This window comes from Falco naumanni, chromosome 19 (genome assembly GCF_017639655.2).
Source record: "Falco naumanni isolate bFalNau1 chromosome 19, bFalNau1.pat, whole genome shotgun sequence".
Classification (NCBI taxonomy): domain Eukaryota; kingdom Metazoa; phylum Chordata; class Aves; order Falconiformes; family Falconidae; genus Falco; species Falco naumanni.
In genome coordinates, this window is record NC_054072.1 from 3,513,049 (window position 1) to 3,529,711 (window position 16,663).

At 47.2% G+C, this 16,663-nt stretch overlaps 1 protein-coding gene across 1 annotated transcript; it reads left to right on the plus strand.

Moving 5' to 3' along the window:
* Window positions 1–3,472: 3,472 nt before the first annotated feature.
* Window positions 3,473–14,659, plus strand: STC1 (stanniocalcin 1). The gene is made up of 4 exons (XM_040618286.1): window positions 3,473–3,629; window positions 5,871–6,013; window positions 7,033–7,244; window positions 10,859–14,659. The coding sequence occupies exons 1-4, from the start codon at window positions 3,512–3,514 to the stop codon at window positions 11,127–11,129; spliced, it is 744 nt and encodes a 247-aa protein (XP_040474220.1). The 5' UTR covers window positions 3,473–3,511; the 3' UTR covers window positions 11,130–14,659.
* The last annotated feature ends 2,004 nt before the right edge of the window (window positions 14,660–16,663 follow it).

A 16,663-nucleotide genomic window follows, 5' to 3' on the forward strand; every position in this document is an offset into this window, starting at 1 on the left:
AAGGGGGGGACAGCCCGCGGGGGGCTCACAGCACACGCTTTTTTTCTCTTTACATGGATCAGCCAGGAAACAAACCCTCCTACTCCAGGGCGGCGTTTAACCTGCCAGCTAAGCCACAGAGAAAATTTTTCCAGCAGGTTATACCCAGCCTTTGGTAACGACTCGTGGAACTCCTTCCAGGTTTTTATTTTTGGGGATTTTTTCCCCTCTTCTGGTGAGATCTCCAGGGTATAGGCCAGCTATTAGCTCACAACAGGAGGCAGATTTTTAGGGGAAAAGCTTGTGCTGTAACAATAACAGTCCCTTGTGTCCCTAAACCCTCTAACAAGTCTTCAAGGCATGACCATGGCATGGGCGAACCACCGATCTTCGTACAATCTCAGTGATTCATGCGCTGGTTGCTTCTTTCTCCCTTTAAAAGCCAGAGTACGAGAGAGAAGCCCAGCTCCTCCACCATCACCAGCCAGTGAGGAATGGGAGTCACAGGGGGATTTTGCAGCTCTTGGTGCCTTCAGCATGCACAATAAGTCATGCAAACATGCTCTGGTACCAAAGGACTCCAACATCTCATGCAGAAATTTGCTTGTACAAGTCTCCTGCCAAATCTGACTGCGATTCGGTGTGGGTCCTTCACTCCTGCATTCGTTTTCCCACTTTCTCAGAGCAGTTACAAAGGTATTGCCTTCCCAGGGTCTTTTTGGAGGCTCGATGAGTTTTTTCTGCTGTTCTAATGTTTACACATGTCCTGATCCAACATATCGCACGGGATCCTGGTGCCTGTTCCCATTACCAAGCTGAGCCTCATCTTACAGCTGAGCTCCTGTTACTGCCGTTTGTAATTAAAACAGGTTGCTCTGAAAATAAAGGGCAGGTACAGACACTAAATATGTCCTCAGAGGAGTAAATCAGCCCTGGGATAACGATATGAAAAAGAACAGAAAATGTGCTGGAAGGATTTTAGTATCTATAGGAACTACTTGCTACTAATTTTTCCTTACACTTGGACTCAAATCAGGAGGTATACGTGCTCAGAGGGCCAGGGCGACCTGTTTTGTTTTGCAAACTACTTACAGTTCAGCCTGCAACATTAAAAAAGACAAGTAGGAATGTTCACCTTGGGGGTGAAGGGGTGGAGAAATTGGGCTTTGAGTTTGAAATTCAATTTTGTGGAAAATACAATGCTTCCACTCCAAATAGGACTTAGATAGAATGGTGATTCATCCCCCATTGAAGTCAATGCCAGAGTTGCCTTTGATTTAATGAGAATCAAACCCTATGGGATTATTCTCACTTGCAGACTGGACCCGTCCTATTAAGCAGAGAAACCACAGCAGGGTTGCTGCTTTTTTTTTTTTTTTTCTCTCTCTTTTCTTTTTTTTGTCTTTTTTTATTATTTACTTTTTTTATTATTATTATTTATTTAATGAAATTGGCTCGGTGTCACCAAACTGAGCTGAAAGCCGAAACTCGAAACCCTTCTGTTTCAATGCTTTTTTGAATGTTCTTGGAACATCTGGCACAGCTGTTCTTTTGACCCCAAGGCAGGAGCACAACCTCGCTCCGCTCCTGTTCCTGTTCCAGCCGAAGCTGACACCAACCATGCCAAGGGGACGGGGACTGAGCAGCCCGCACCGAGCCATCAGCTCCTTCTGGGAAGAGAAATCAGAGCTCGGGGATGGGGCGAGGACCCTGGAGCAGCCCCGTTGTCACGCTCCGAGCTGTCAAACCTAGGCAAAAAAAAAAAAAAAAAAAAAAAAAAAAAGGCAGGGATGAGGTAAAGCAGCGGACACTGTTTCTGGAGCTCCACTAAGGAAGAGGCTACTTCTGTTTTTCTTTAAATTGCTTCCTTATTGACTTTTTTAAATTTAGCCGCACACAACCCTGAATGAATGCCCACAGGACGAGGGGGGGTTTTTGCACCTCCACTGAAATGAAATCTGTAGAATCGGTTCATGCGAACAGAATTTCTGTATCTGGATGGATCTGTGAGTCTATTCGAGCTGCCTTTCCTTGCCTGGCACCACAGATACGAGGGGATTTTTTTTTTTTTTTTTTTTCCTTTGGCAGAAAAGATTGTGGGGATGGCTGAGGGGGAATCAAACATGCTCAAGAGCCAAAAGAAGCTCTGATCAGTAATGCCTGATATCTAAATCTTCCAACTTCTTCTAAGCTGCAGGAATTAGTAACTTTTTATCTATAAATCTTCTCTCTCCATGCACCTTCCTGATTTCCTTTCAGCTCTGAGGCTTAATACCAGCGCTTATACTTTCATCCCTTAAATACTCAGAGCCTTAAATTGTCTCTGGTATACAGGATAATCAGTTCTCCAGTGTGTTAATCCTCATTATGTGCCTATTAAAATGAAGATTAAATCGAGCATTAGGGTGCCTCCTCCCGTTATGAAATCTGAAAAAAAGGATTGAATTGGGGGGGGGGGGGGGGATGGACGACAACCAAACACCTAAAAAAATTGTTTCGTGAGCTTCGCTGGGAAGCAGTAAAAGGCAGACTGTGCTGAAGGCTGAGCTATGAACGTGTGGTTTTATTCATGTCATTGTGTCAGTGAGGGGAAGAGAAGGCAGGAATAAGGTTTTAGGCACCGGGAGGGTATTTGCATGTGCCTACGTGAGGCGCGGGGTGTGTTGCACGGGCTCGGCGCGGCGCACACGTGCTTTGGCAGGCGAGAGGCGATGCCTCCCATCCGCACGCACACAGGTACGTCCCCTTCGCCATGCTGGGGGGGGGGGCTGGGGTCAGGGGGTGAGGGGCTGACCCACCGCCTGAGGGCTGGCCACCAGCCCCCCCCCCCCCCCCCCCCCCCCCCCCCCCCCGCCCCTGTACAAAATCTCCTTTTCCCTTCTTCCAAGCTGCTGGAACCCTGGGATAACTGCTAAAGGGCTGGGAAAAAATAGCTTTTCTTAAAGGGCAGGTGATGGTGGTGGTGGTGGTGGTGGGCTGGGGGATGATTTAGGGCTGCCCTGTCATTTCCTTCAGCTCAATTATCCCTCGGAAGTCCCGGCGTGTGTGTGCCCCCCCCCGCCCCTCCCGCTTCGCCGGCCGCTTAACTTTTGGGTGCTTGTTGTTTGGCAGGTACTTTTAATGGGCTGGAAAATATTCTTCCTGTGAAGTTGCAGTTTTGTGGGGCTTGAATGAGTCCAGGCAGCCGTTGGCTCTGCCCAGCGCCTGCCGATTGGCTCGGCAGCCCGCGGGGGGACCGATAAGGGCGGCTATAAAAGCCCTCGCCACGCTGGTCCCCCAGCCAGCAGCAGCCAGAGGGGCCAGGCTGCGCATCCCCCAGCCTCGCCAGCATCCAGCCTCTCTCCACCCGGGAGCTCCCAGCCGGATCCACAGCCTCACTCGAGCCGGAGTGGAAGAGGAGAGAAAGACACACGCACGTACACTATATATATATATAAAAAAAAAATAATAATTCCAAACTAGAAAAAAAAAAAGCCACCAAAAAAAAAAAAAAAAAAAAACCAAACCACACTTAGCGGAAACTTGTCAGAGAATGCTCCTAAAGTCTGGTTTGCTCCTGCTGCTGGTGATCAGTGCGTCTGCATCCTATGAAGCTGAACAGAATGACTCTGTGAGCCCCAGGAAACCCAGGGTTGCAGCCCAGAACTCAGGTAACACCCAGCAAGGAGGGTTTTCAGCCTGAACCCTGATGTCTTAAACTGTTTCAGATATCTCTACTGCTGATTTTTCTTTTTTTTTTTTTTCTTTTTTTTTTTTTTTTTCTCTCTTTTGCTATAACTGCTGGTAGGAGCAAATATTAATTTAAGGGTCTGGTTAAGGAGGATATTGGTGCGTAGCTGGAGAAGAAATCTTCCTTTCAGGAGCTGGGTCAGGGAACCGGTGTGTGATCTGCTTGCAGGATGCAATCCCTTCTCTCTCCTCCTCCCCCACCTACTAAATGAGTTCCATGTACTTTCCCCCCCACCCCACCCCCCCACCCCCTATTTGCATGTATCTTTCTCTCTTCTCCAATTGCAATCATACTTTGGTGTTAAATTCCTTGCTTTTTAGGAAGTTGATAAAATCCGTGGAAATTTGTCTGAACCATTGTTCTGCCAAACATCTGTCTATTCAAAGAGGGGGAGAGAGATATGCGACTTTGAAGAACGCAGTAACCTAGAAACTGTCCACCGCTAGCATTTATTTTCAAAAAACCTGATTGCTATCAGTTAGATGGTACCATAAAAATGCGATTGTGACATTTAGCAAACTTGCTTTTACAATGGATAGAAAAAAAAAAAAAAAAATCGCTGGCAAGTCATCTCTGGATGTGTCTACTTTGTGCACTATAGATGCTTAGATAAGTTGGACACATTGTCTTGAACAATGGAAATTAAAAATCTGTCTTCTAGTATACTGAAAAGATATTAGGTCTCTAATTTGGAGCTCATTAACAGATGTCTTATTTTAGATCTGCAAGGCTCTGCAGCATTATACTAGGGTGTTTGCTCAATTTCCTTTTGTATTTGGTTGCTATAGAAACATAGGGTCTCACTATTGCACCGTGCCTAAAACAATAAAAGCTTAATGCATACTAAGTCTGCTGAAAGCAAAGTTATAATTTGAACCTGTGGAAACATAATTATGGGAATGACTTGGGCGATGGTGAGGTTATGAACTGGGGAGAGGATGATCTTACCAAATATTTCTCCCTTCAGGCACGTAAGCAAGAGCGGAGAACGAGAAGGGGTTAATTGGGTGATTTTTTTTTTTAATTATTTTTTTTTTCTCTCTCCTCTTTTCTGTAAAGATCCTAGTTCTATAGATACGTCTTTAGGCTACAACTTAGCTCTTAATAAGGTGTGTTCTCTTCCACTAAATGCAAATCCTCACTTTTCCCACACCTAGGATTTTGATGGGAGACGCTGGGTTTGCATTTCTTTCCTAAAGAATGTCTGGTAACACGATCTGCAAAAGTAATGAATATGCCTTGCACAGCCACATAAGGGGACAGATGTTCATCTTACCAAAAAAGGTTAATCCCTACTAATTTCAGGGCAATCATGTGGCAATACTGCTGATTCATTGTTAAAATGCATAGTATCTGCACTAAAAAAGACGGGATGACATGGATACCCTCCTGTTCAGACTGACTGCTGCCTCGACGATTTTAATTATACATGGTCAGCTCCATTACCTGAACTTTCTCTGCCCAAATGCCCCTTGTCTCTGCGAATCTTTGGCAATGCGACCTTTCCTGGCTATGCTTGCAAGCTGCTGGGTACCAGGTCAGTATTTAGCACCAAGCTAAAGTCCTTTGCAGTACTGCTAATGGACACGCAAGCTAAAAATTGTAGTTTTAGGTACGTTAAGCTTTTTAGAAAAGCGGAGGTAGCTCCAGCGCCAGCAAACCCAGCGCTTCCTCGCAGTAAGTGCAGGTTATTGGCAACCGCCGTCACTTCAGTCTCGTTTTCCGAGGAGGTTTGTGAGCCAGGTGTTGCCAAGCTGCTCTGACCTCCCGTTGGTCCAGGACCGCGGAGGAGACCTCGCCGCCCAGAGCTCCCCATGGGCTCAGCCTCATTGCTTTGGTCTTCTTTAGAGGAGCTCTGGAGAAAGCTGGAAGTGCGTGCAGTCAGCATGAGGTTGGGACGGACCTGTAGGTCTCCATCTAGCCAGGGACTACCCGATGTAACCAGTGGAAGGGTTTGGTAGTTGCCATCTCTGTTCCTCGTTCTCTCGCATGACTTTGGTCAATGAATCCCTTTGGGGGGAAGTTCCTCACCTCTCCCTCCGGTCCCCAAAAGCCACGAGGCTACTACTTGAGCGTGACTTTGCGCTGGAGAAGGGCTTTCCAGCGCGGGGCAGGGGCGAGCAGCGCGGGGCTGACGTAGTGCCTGTGCCTCTCTCCGCAGCTGAGGTAGTTCGCTGCCTGAACAGTGCCCTCCAGGTGGGCTGCGGGGCCTTCGCCTGCCTGGAGAACTCCACGTGCGACACGGATGGCATGTACGACATCTGCAAGTCCTTCCTGTACAGCGCTGCTAAATTCGACACTCAGGTACGGTTACGAGTATAAAGGGGACGAGAATAATACCTCGCCGTTAGAGCTGCCTTTTCATGCCCTGATTCAATGAAGGGTTTTTAACGAGTCCTAAAACACGGGCTTTGCTGAACGGATGCCTTAATTTCTCTGTCCTCATGGAGATGGGGTCTGCGCAGGCTTAACCCTTCCTTGCTTGCAGCCCTTCCTGCTGCTCAGCTGCTCCTCTGACCCGTGGTGTTGGGTTTTTGGCTCCGAACGCATCCTTCAGGGCTGTTTTCTACGGTACATTTTCCACATACTGTATGCTACGTGTGAGGACTTGGCAAGGAGCGTTTTGTGGGGCGGAGAGCTAAGTTTCCTCTTCAGGAGGAAATATAAACGTTCTTCTAACAAAGTAAGTCTTCTGACTGTGTGACCTGGCACAGGGCTGGGATTTGAATTGGAAGTCTTCAGGCCTGGGAATGCACGGCCAGATCAGCCTCTCCGGAGCTGCAGTCGCTCGCTGCAGAATAAATAGGATAATATCAGAGGGCTGTGGTTCTGCCAAGGCCCCTTTCCTCCCACTTTCTTCCCAAAACGTGCGCACCCCCCGTGTTCCCTGTGCTCTCGCTCCCGAGGACAAACCTAAAAACTCCTAAAGCATCCTGAGGTCTGGTGAACCAGATGTGTTAAATCGCTGGCACGCAGCGAGCGGTCCAGCCCCCTCCCGGAGGGCAGAATTGGCCCATCTCTGGTGCTGGAGCTTTTGGGTCTGTTCACGCCACGGCTTCCATTGCCTACATCTTTTGGGAACGGGAGCTTGCTGTTCTCCCTGGACCGCCTGCATCCCAACCGAAACCACTGTGAACTGTAACTGTGTGGTAATCGTCAGCATTTAGGGTCCAATTCCCTGCCCTGATTGGTAAGGGACCTCCAGCAGGTCCTTAATTGCAGCAAGGGTAATTAATAGAAGCCAGCCACAGCGGAGTACCTGCTAATACATCCCTTTCTATGAAATCTGCTGCAGTTTTAAGTTTTTTTCCTTCTGTTTCCAGGGAAAAGCTTTTGTGAAAGAAAGCTTGAAATGCATTGCAAATGGGGTGACGTCCAAGGTGTTCCTTGCCATCCGGAGGTGCTCCACGTTCCAAAGAATGATCTCCGAAGTGCAAGAGGAGTGCTACAGCAAGCTGGACATGTGCGGCATTGCGAAACGAAATCCTGAAGCCATCACGGAGGTCATCCAGCTTCCAAATCAGTTCTCAAACCGGTACGTGGAGCTTTCCTCAGCTGAAAGGCAGGAACTGCAAAAATGGGCAGCACAGGGAAAGAAATTAGAGGCAGCAAGTTGATTAATTTCTCACAAGTCCTAATGTAGCTTATCCGAAGTAATGTTCTCTGCCTTTTTCAAATCCTTGTTAAGTTTTACCAGCATTCTTCGGATTCTCTTTTTGGGAAATACACTTATAAACATCTCCAGGGGAGAATCATAAAATTAACCAGTCAGTCATACATGACTTCAAAGCCTGGAGTTTGTTTCGGTGTTAGTTCTTCTCCTTTGAATGCGGTGTAATGGTAATCAGAGCTTCTAAATACCAAACGGGTTCCATTAATACAGCATCTCTGGCGTGCTGAGCACTTAAGAGCTTCTCAGCATCTTGTAGCTTCACTCCTGCTGCCATCCCCTTCGTCGGGTTTGTGTGGCCCCTCCAAACTGACTTACCCTGGGAATGGGAAGGACTGGGAAAGTTTAAAGGGAACCAGCAAACAGGCTCCTCTATAACCTTCTTCTGCTGCGATCTAGTAGTTCACGTTTCTAGGGACAGCCTGGTGTTCTTAACAGTCCCTTTTAGGGTTGTCTTCACCCCTGTTCCTTCTTGATAGCCAAGGCTGCCTGCGGCAATGGGCACGTCACGCTGCTCCCCGGTGCCTTTATCTGAGCACAGAACCACCCTGTCCCCATCCTCCAAGGACAAGGGACAGAGAGAGGCTTCAGGGAGCTGCTGCAGTCTGCACAGTCACGCTGCAAGGGCAGGGATGGCTTCCTCTATATCCTGGAACAATCAGTGCTGAGTCTTGTGATTGGGATAAAAGGGATCTTTTTTGAACACTTTGAGTAAATATGCTCTAGAATCAGAGTGCAAGCAGACCAAGCTGCAATTTAACATGTTGGCTGGCTGTGGCAAGTGCTACAGCTCCTCTGGGGTGGCTGTTTGATTTGATCTAGAAGCATCTTCAACCTCCAGATCCGTCCTGGGACAGGCATGCAAGTGATATGTAGATGCTGCAGCTCTGCAGCACAAATTTGTTACAGAAAACTCCATTGTACATATTCTAGCCAGAAAATTATACTTGTGGGAAGGCGAAATTTATACCTGTGTGTCTTTCCCCCTAGCAAATTTGGAAGAGGTTTGCTTCAGTGTTCCCCCAAGGGCTGGGATGAGGAGCGGGCAGCACTTCATCATCATCATCACGTCACATCAGTGTTTTATAGGCTGAAAGATGGGATAGTCGGCAGAGTTAAACAGCCCTTGGTGGGGCTGTAGGGGCGTCGGGGCAAAGGGAGGACCCTTGAGCGAGGGAGGATGCAGGGACAGCAGCAGCAGCAGTGTCATACGTGTTGGGGATGTTCCTCTTCAGAGGACTGAGCCTGAACCGGAGCCGCTGTCTCCTGAGGCAGAGGGAACCCCTCCCCCCCAGCCGCCAACCCTCGTCGAAGCCAGAGGATATTATGCCATGTTGAGTAACAAAAGCAGCAGGATTTCCCAGCTAATAGTTTACACTAAGGTCTCCTAAAGCATCCTGCTTTCCCAGCCCCTGTCCCAACATAGCCACAGAATAAGAATGTGCCACTTGGCCTGGGACACTGAGGGGAAGTAGTTAAAGGTCATAGCATCTTCCTGCGATTTAATCTCATGGCAGGAGCAGGAGGAGAGGAAAGCCTTGTTGCTTTTGCTTGCAGCCGAGCTCCCGAAAGGCCCTAGCGAGCTGTTGGCTTGCAGCTCCAGCGATGGAAACGGCCGAGCTGGATTCGCGTGAAGGAGGTGGAGGCAGCGCGGCAGAGGAAGGCGGAGAGGATCCGTTCCCCTGTCCCGGCAGACTGGGACGGGTTTAGGCTGGCTGCGTGGCTCGCACAGATGTGTTCAGCATCAACTACCGTGCACACTTCAGACCTTAACATTAGCGCTGCCGAGCTGTGCCTCAGCGTGCCAAAGCCTGGTCCTTTTGTACTTGAAGTGCGGCAGAAACTCTAACCTCACCTGACCTCCGCTGGCTGCTCTAAAGGCCAGAGCTGAGAGTTAGGAAAGGGTTTGAATGTGAACTCTCATTTCCCTCTTCCTTCCCCTCCTCCACCTGCAGGTTATTCTCTTCTCTGCTCCCGTGGAAAAATGTCACGGTGACCTTAAAGGCTTAAAATAAGTTCCCCGCTGTCCTTTCAGGCAGAAGCGGCCCAGCAACTATGGGACTGCTCCTCGTTTCCCAGCCTTCACTCCCTAGGAAGATGCTCTCGTACCGTGAGGTCCCACTGGCCAGCTTTCCTCTCTCCCAGCGCTGGTTCAGCTTCAGCCCCGTGGAGCATCGTCCCTTTGAGCACTGTTTTCTCCTCTTGGCTCAAGCAGCGCTGGGGAAACAGATCAGCACAAATTCCTGGCTCCCTCCGTGAGCGAGGAACGTGCGCTTCAAGGCTGCTGGAAGGCAGAAAGGGAGCAGCAGGCTGCAGAGGAGGCAGGCACGCAACAGGGCAAAGCAGAAGGTCCTCACTTGTGATTTAATGCATGGTCAGCTTGTTGGACGTGACAACCGATTGTATGTCCTGAAGAGCTGTCCCCAGGGAAGACGGGCATCTGTCGGGCTCTGACGTGGACTGAGCTTGCTTCTCTTCTTGCTAAAGGCTGTGCATGCAGGGGAAGGGAGAGGGACAAAAGGGGCTGGTGCCACAGGGATGGACACATTCATAGGAGGGGTCGTGCCAGCTCCGACCGGTGGCTCTGTTAGCCCGTCTGGCGACGGGCAGTATCTGCCTCTTGGAAACATGCAATTCCTTTTCTCCCTAAAGCTCTAGAAAGTCAGGTGGTTTAGCAGCAAGTAAAACACACATCGATGCCGATTACTACATCGTCTCAGCTCCTCGCTCCCACCTTCTTCCCAACCCGCCAGGGTAACACCAGAAGCGCTTGTGCTTGGAGCCTGTGACCTTGCAGAGCTGGAGCAGCCGCTCGTTTAGAACAACTGAACTAGAAGTTTGACGGGTTGTGTTCCTTCCGTACGTCATGGGCACTGCATCTCCAGTCCAGGGTGTTTGTTAGATGCAGTGAGAATATGTACAATTGTGCACGTCAAAAATCCATTTCAGACAAACCCTGAAAGACTGAAAAGTTCTGATTCTCATAGTTTTGTTGCAATGGCTGAAAATTTTGATTTTCATAGTTCTTTGCAATGACTTTAAAGTTCTGATTCCCATAGTTTGGTTGCAATGACTGAAAAGTTCTGATTTTCAGGGCATCAGATGCAATTAGAATATGTACAATTGCGCACGTCAAAAATCCATTTCGGACACACCCTGAATGACTGAAAAGTTCTGATTCTCACAGTTTTGCTGCAATGACTTAAAAATTCTGATTCTCACAGTTTTGCTGCAATGACTTAAAAATTCTGATTCTCACAGTTTTGCTGCAATGACTTAAAAATTCTGATTCTCACAGTTTTGCTGCAATGACTTAAAAATTCTGATTCTCACAGTTTTGCTGCAATGACTGAAAAGTTCTGATTCTCACAGTTTTGCTGCAATGACTGGTCTCTCCTGGCTTGAGATCAGCTCTTACCTTATTTCTTTTGTCTGGCTGGGAGCTGCCTTGGCATAACAGAGGGAAACTCTCGTTGCAGGTATTACAACAAGCTGGTGAGAAGCTTACTGGAGTGTGATGAAGAGACTGTCAGCACCATCAAGGACAGCTTGATGGAGAAGATTGGCCCCAACATGGCAAGCCTCTTCCACCTGCTGCAGACAGACCACTGCGCCCAAGGCCACCCGCGGGCAGACTTCGCCAGGAGACGGATCACCGAGCCGCAGAAGCTCAAACTCTACTTCAGGAACCTCCGAGGTGAGGGGTCCGTCCCGGCCCACGCGAAGCGCAGCTCCGCCGAAAGCGCGTAAACACCTCGGGGGAGCCACGCTGGGTGTGTAAGGGATGCGAAGCGCTACCAAAGCTGAGGTCTCTCTTCTAGAGGAGGAATGCACCCAACCCAAGTGTACTGTAGCTAGTTTTAATAACGACTAGGAACTGGTTTTAGATTTAGTCATTCATATTTTCTATTCCTCTCGAACAAAACTTTTTGCATGGGTCTGTGTTCAGTGTCTCAGCTTTCCTGCCATCAAAACGTCTCCATCTCTTTTCTTCCCCACAAAAAAAAAAAAAAAAAAAAAAAAAAAAAAACACCACACAAACAAAAAAAAAAGATATTCCTGAACGATCTTAGTCTTAAATATAACCGTACAGTAGTCAGGCCTTCAGACATCGAACCCTAAACGTACTGTAGTGCTAACACCAGTGAAGTCTGAAGAGTTGGCACCGAGGAGGATAGCTTATTCTCTCTTGTAGTAAGCGGGTAGGCGGCGATAGATGCACTACTAACTGTTGCACATCCTAAAGATGTCGGTGGAATTCGTGTTATGAATCTGTGCTGGCCATGGACGAATATGAATGTCATATTCCTGGTCTCTTAGTGTCATGCAGTCCTAACCCTTCCAACAGAGCTCTTCTTCACCCGTGGATTCACCAAACTCGCTAGCTCTGGATGAGTCTAGTTACCGTGACCTGGCACCACAGAGCAAAATGAGTTAAAACTAAACCCCCCCAACCCCCCCCCCCCCCCCCCCCCTCCCCAGCACACACCAAATCAGGAAAAGAACATTTTGTACTACGGAAACGATTAAAAGAGGTGCCAGTCTATGGCTGAAGCTAGTCAGAAGGTTACATAAGCCTGCATTGTATTTAAAAGCTAACATCTATGTACTGTATTTAACTGTCTAAAGCTTTAAAAGAAATCTAACAAAAACAAACCCTGTCTTAAGACTAGAGTATTAAAGGTCTTGCTCTAACTGTGGTATAAATAGTTTTAAAATCTGTCATGTACTGTACATAAATTCCACGAGAGTCTGCTTGAAAGGAGCAGAATATAGTAACTTTATTGCATAAACTTAGTTTTGTAAGTTAGCTATTTCTTTTTTTTTTCCTGGAAACAGTTATCTCTGTTGTATTGCAGAGTTCACATTCTACTCCGTGGCCTTTTTATAATGGAAGAGAGAAAAATGTTTAGGACAGAAATTACAGGGCCAGAAGAAATGAGCGTCTCATAATTAAAATGGGGGGAGGGGGGGCAGGGGGGGAGGAAGAAGAGTTCAGGCTGGCCAGCCCTCGCTCCACGAGACGTAGCTACAGCCCAGGCACAAGCGCTGCTGGGGAGAATTATCAGATGGCTGACAAAAAGCCACCTGGGGATCCCATAGCTGCCTTCAGAAAGTTGATTTCTGGGGAAAGGCAGGAGGAAAAATTAAAAAAAAAGTAATAATTAAAAAAGAAAAAAAAATCCTTAAATTCGCTGAAGCTTCAGCAGTAAAGCAGCGTGCCTGCCTGGAGAGGAGCCCTGCGCTCCTGCTCTCGGCGCTGCCTTTCCTGCCATCCAGCTCTCCTGCAGCCGGGGCGGACGGGAGCGGAGCCGCGCGGCTGGGCCACCCCAGCGCCCTGCACAGTAGCCTGGCCGGGCTTCGGCGAGCCAAAAAAAGCCACATTGCGGCAGGCCATCAGCGAGGCCAGCTCCACGCTCCAAATCTATCCCGTTACAGTCTGCCTGCAGAGTGGATGACTCTTGCTCAACTAGTTAGAGAGCTAAGAAAGGAGGGAATCTATTTTTCTTTTCAAAATCTAAAGCAATATAACTTTTTTTTTTTTTTTTTAAACCACAAAGCCTTTAAACAATAACTTGCTGCTAATATATTGAAAACAGATGCAGTGGCAGCATTTCTAATATTGCTGTCTTCATTAAATGTAGCCCAAAAGTGCTGTCATAAAATTGTAAGCAGCAAAAAATGTTGCTGACGGTAGAGGGTTGTTATTTTTTTTTTTTTTTTTTTTTTTAATACTCTGAATCGTGCCATCCAGGGCAAGCAAGATGCAATATTGCTCATTCTTAAATCACAGTCAGGTAGATAAGAGTCCAACACCAGGAAGTTTTGCAAGGTGAAAACCAAAGGCCCCTTGAATATCCTGACCCTGAAAGTTTGATTTACGCTTAGGAACCGATCCCAGAACCGCGCACGTGCCACTTCCCACCCTACAGCATCCCCCCTCCCGCTGCACCGTTAGGAGACAAGGATGACTAAAACAGGGACGTCTGCTGGGGTTTGTGCATCAATATTGCTGTTTGGGGCAAGAGTTATAGAAAAATAATAATAATTTAAAAAAAAAAAAAAGTCTTTACCTGGCTGGAGGCAGCGTCCAACCGACCGCCTGGATGGCCGCGCCGGTGCGATGGAGCCTCCCAGTTTGGGTACCCAGGGCCTCAGTGGGCTCCACCAGCAAAGCTCACTGGGGACATCGATGCTTCTCATGGCCAGCGGCTTCTCTTGTTGCTTTGCACATCCATTTCCACAAAAACCCAAAGACGGTTTATAAAGGCGCTTGCAGGGCCGGGGAGGGGCCCTTTTGGGTTGTAGTAATGAATTTTTTTTTTTTTTCCAGTAGGAATTTAAGCTTGTTGCCCCCTGAATACAGGTAGGGAGACGATTGGGAAAATAATTCCCCCCAATTCGATTTGCTCTGGGACCACAGGTGACTGTGCAAAGCAAAGCCCAGCCGGGGGCACCCATGGGTGCCCTGTGCCGGAGGGACCCTCAGCTGCATCCCGAGGCTTTAGTAACATCAGTTGGGTTGGTTTTTATTTTTTCCCCAATGCTGAAGCAGCAAGGAAGCCGCGAGCACACATCCATCGCATCTAATTCCTGGGGTTCACCTTGCCTAACTTTTGCCATCCAGCCTAAGCTGGTCGCTTAAAGCTCCCTCTTACTGGGGAGGGGGACGTGGGGGTGGGAGAGGCGCTTCCCATGGACTGGGAAGGATGCCTAGTTCCAGATGGTTTGAATGGTGAGAGAGATCCCCCTGGGGATGGGGAATGACTCTCGATGTTAAGTCCAGCTATTTCACATTTTATTTAATCTCTAATGCTTTATTTTTTTAATCTTGCGTTCGTTGCAAAATGATTTCTCGCGGGGGTGGGGAGGGGCTTCTCTAGAAATGTTTGCATGATTCTCATTGTGATTTGTTTGCACTTTAGATGTTTTGTGCCATTATAAATTTGCATTATGTATTTATAATTTAAAGATACTTAGAAGGGGAGAGAGTTTGGGGGTTTTGGTTGTTTTTGGTTTGGGTTTGTTTTTTTGTTTTTTTTTTTTTGCTGAGTACTGGAATAAACAGTGAGCATATCTGGTATATGTCATTATTTATTGTTTAAATTACATTTTTAAAGCTCAGTGTGTTCATATAAAGGTTATTTGAAACATATCATAGTAATGAGAAAGATGCAAGTTATTTTCTTTGCTTATTTTTATAATTAAAGATGCATAACATAATGAGGCCTATGTTGGATTTTTCTTCTGCAATGAAATAAAATGTCAAATTTAAGGGGGTTTCGTGTCCGACTCTTCCATTGACCCTTACTGTGACTGTACTACCAATGAGCTGGTGGTGGCACTTACCTTTGGCTGAGCGTTGTAGCTTTTACATCTCCTCTGGACACCGAGTAGCTGGGGGTCGGCGCAGGGGATGCGGGGTTGGGGGTCCATCGCCCCGTCTCCGGCAGCGAGGCAGGAGGAGGACGCGTAGAAGGGGCTGAGTGTGGAGTAAACTATTCCCAAAGTAGCTTTTTGGCATCTAGACCACCTGAGCATCACTAGAATAATCCTCTGAACACACTCGGTCTGACCAAAACCTCCGATCCTGGGCCCCGCGATGCCTGAGAGTGGCTGTAAATCCCGGTGCTAATAAAGCTAATAAAGCTAATAAAGCTAATAAAGCTCGGGTAATGGTTCTCTCTGACAGTGGCCTAACCTTGTAAATTGTCTCTTATTCAGCCCGATAACAAAATGCAGGCAGAACCATTTTTTAAGGAACGCATCCGTAACACCATTGCAGGAAAAAGAAAATACCTTGATTTTGACTTTGATCTACGTGTAAATGTGCATTTACACTTCATTCAGGAAATCTCTAATTTCCAGTGGAAGATCAAAAAAAAAAAAAAAAAATTAATAATCATCAGAGGAAGACTGGCAGGCTAATTCAGACTTACTGCTCCAAAAGCTACTGCGAAGTTTGAAAAGCCATTTCCCCCACCACATGACAGTAAGGCTTGTCCGAGAGAGCCAAAGAACGAGGACTGGCGATACAGTTGGATTAAAATAAAATCTCTTCTTCCTTCTTGCTTCGTCCAGCAACTTAGAAATTACCTTGAAAAGAGGCTATGAAAATTTTGCTCCTGTTGAAATCTTTTTTTAGTCAAAAGCTAAGTTCAGAATAAGGTACGGTAACTTATCAAAATTAGAATTTATCGTTCTTTGCAAAGAAATAAGCCTCTGTGGCTCGTGGCATTGAGAGTTGACGAGCCAGAGCAACGCTTATTGAACGTCGCTGCAAACCAGGGCCAAGGTGCTAGCAGAATTGGCCTGGCCTTGAGCCCCTGCTCTCACTGCTATTAATTAATTCATAAATGGTACGAGCCCCCCGCCGCCTCCTTACCTTGGTGCTGCTTTTGGGAAGCAGGAGCTGAGCTGGAATCTCGCTGGTGTGACCTGATGCCAACAGTTGCCTTGGCCTTCTCATAAACTCCTTTCTCCAAACGAAGAGGTTAAAAGCCAAGAAGAATTCCTAAGAAGCATCCACATCACTGCCATAACCGAGCATTAAATCAGTTGGGTTTACACGGGAATACAAAACCAGTTCCCGTCTGGTTTCCTAAGATGCGCCAGAGGTCTTTTGCTTTCCCATTTTTTTTGTATTTTTTTTTCCTAAAATCCAAATTATTTTTTTTATTTTTCCTAAAATCCTAAATCCAAAAAAAATGGATTTGCTTTCCCATTACCAGGAATGTCTTGCTGAACACATACACCCCCCACCCACCCGTAAATCCCTGGCTGCTAAATAACACCCCCCCGAGTCCCCCCTCTGTAGAAGCCAAAGCAGCAATTAGCCAGAACAACCAAAATTTACGTTTTCTAGCAACATTGCATTGCTAGAAACAAAGCCAGCTACCATCTCTGCTCTTGCAAAAAGCGCGCCTTGGCAATAGTACAGATGCCACGCTTCCAAAAGCTGGCTTTCACAGCTGTTTTGTAATTAGTAACCGCTATAAACTGATTACTGGCAATACAATGTACTATTCATATGAAATCTTCATAAATCTCAACCCGTATGGCTTCCTCATTGGCAAAGAACATCCCTGAAATGAAATTGTTCTCGGAGAATTGGGGAATTTTGCTGGTCTGAAGCACCTCACCCCAACGCACGGAGTCACTTAGGAATCTGGACAGGTCGATAATAATTCTACACAACAAATTCTGTCAGAAATCCTGCTAATTCGGGGTTGGGGGGTCGTTTTCTTTCCCCCCTTAGCTCCCCCGACTGCTAAAACACGACC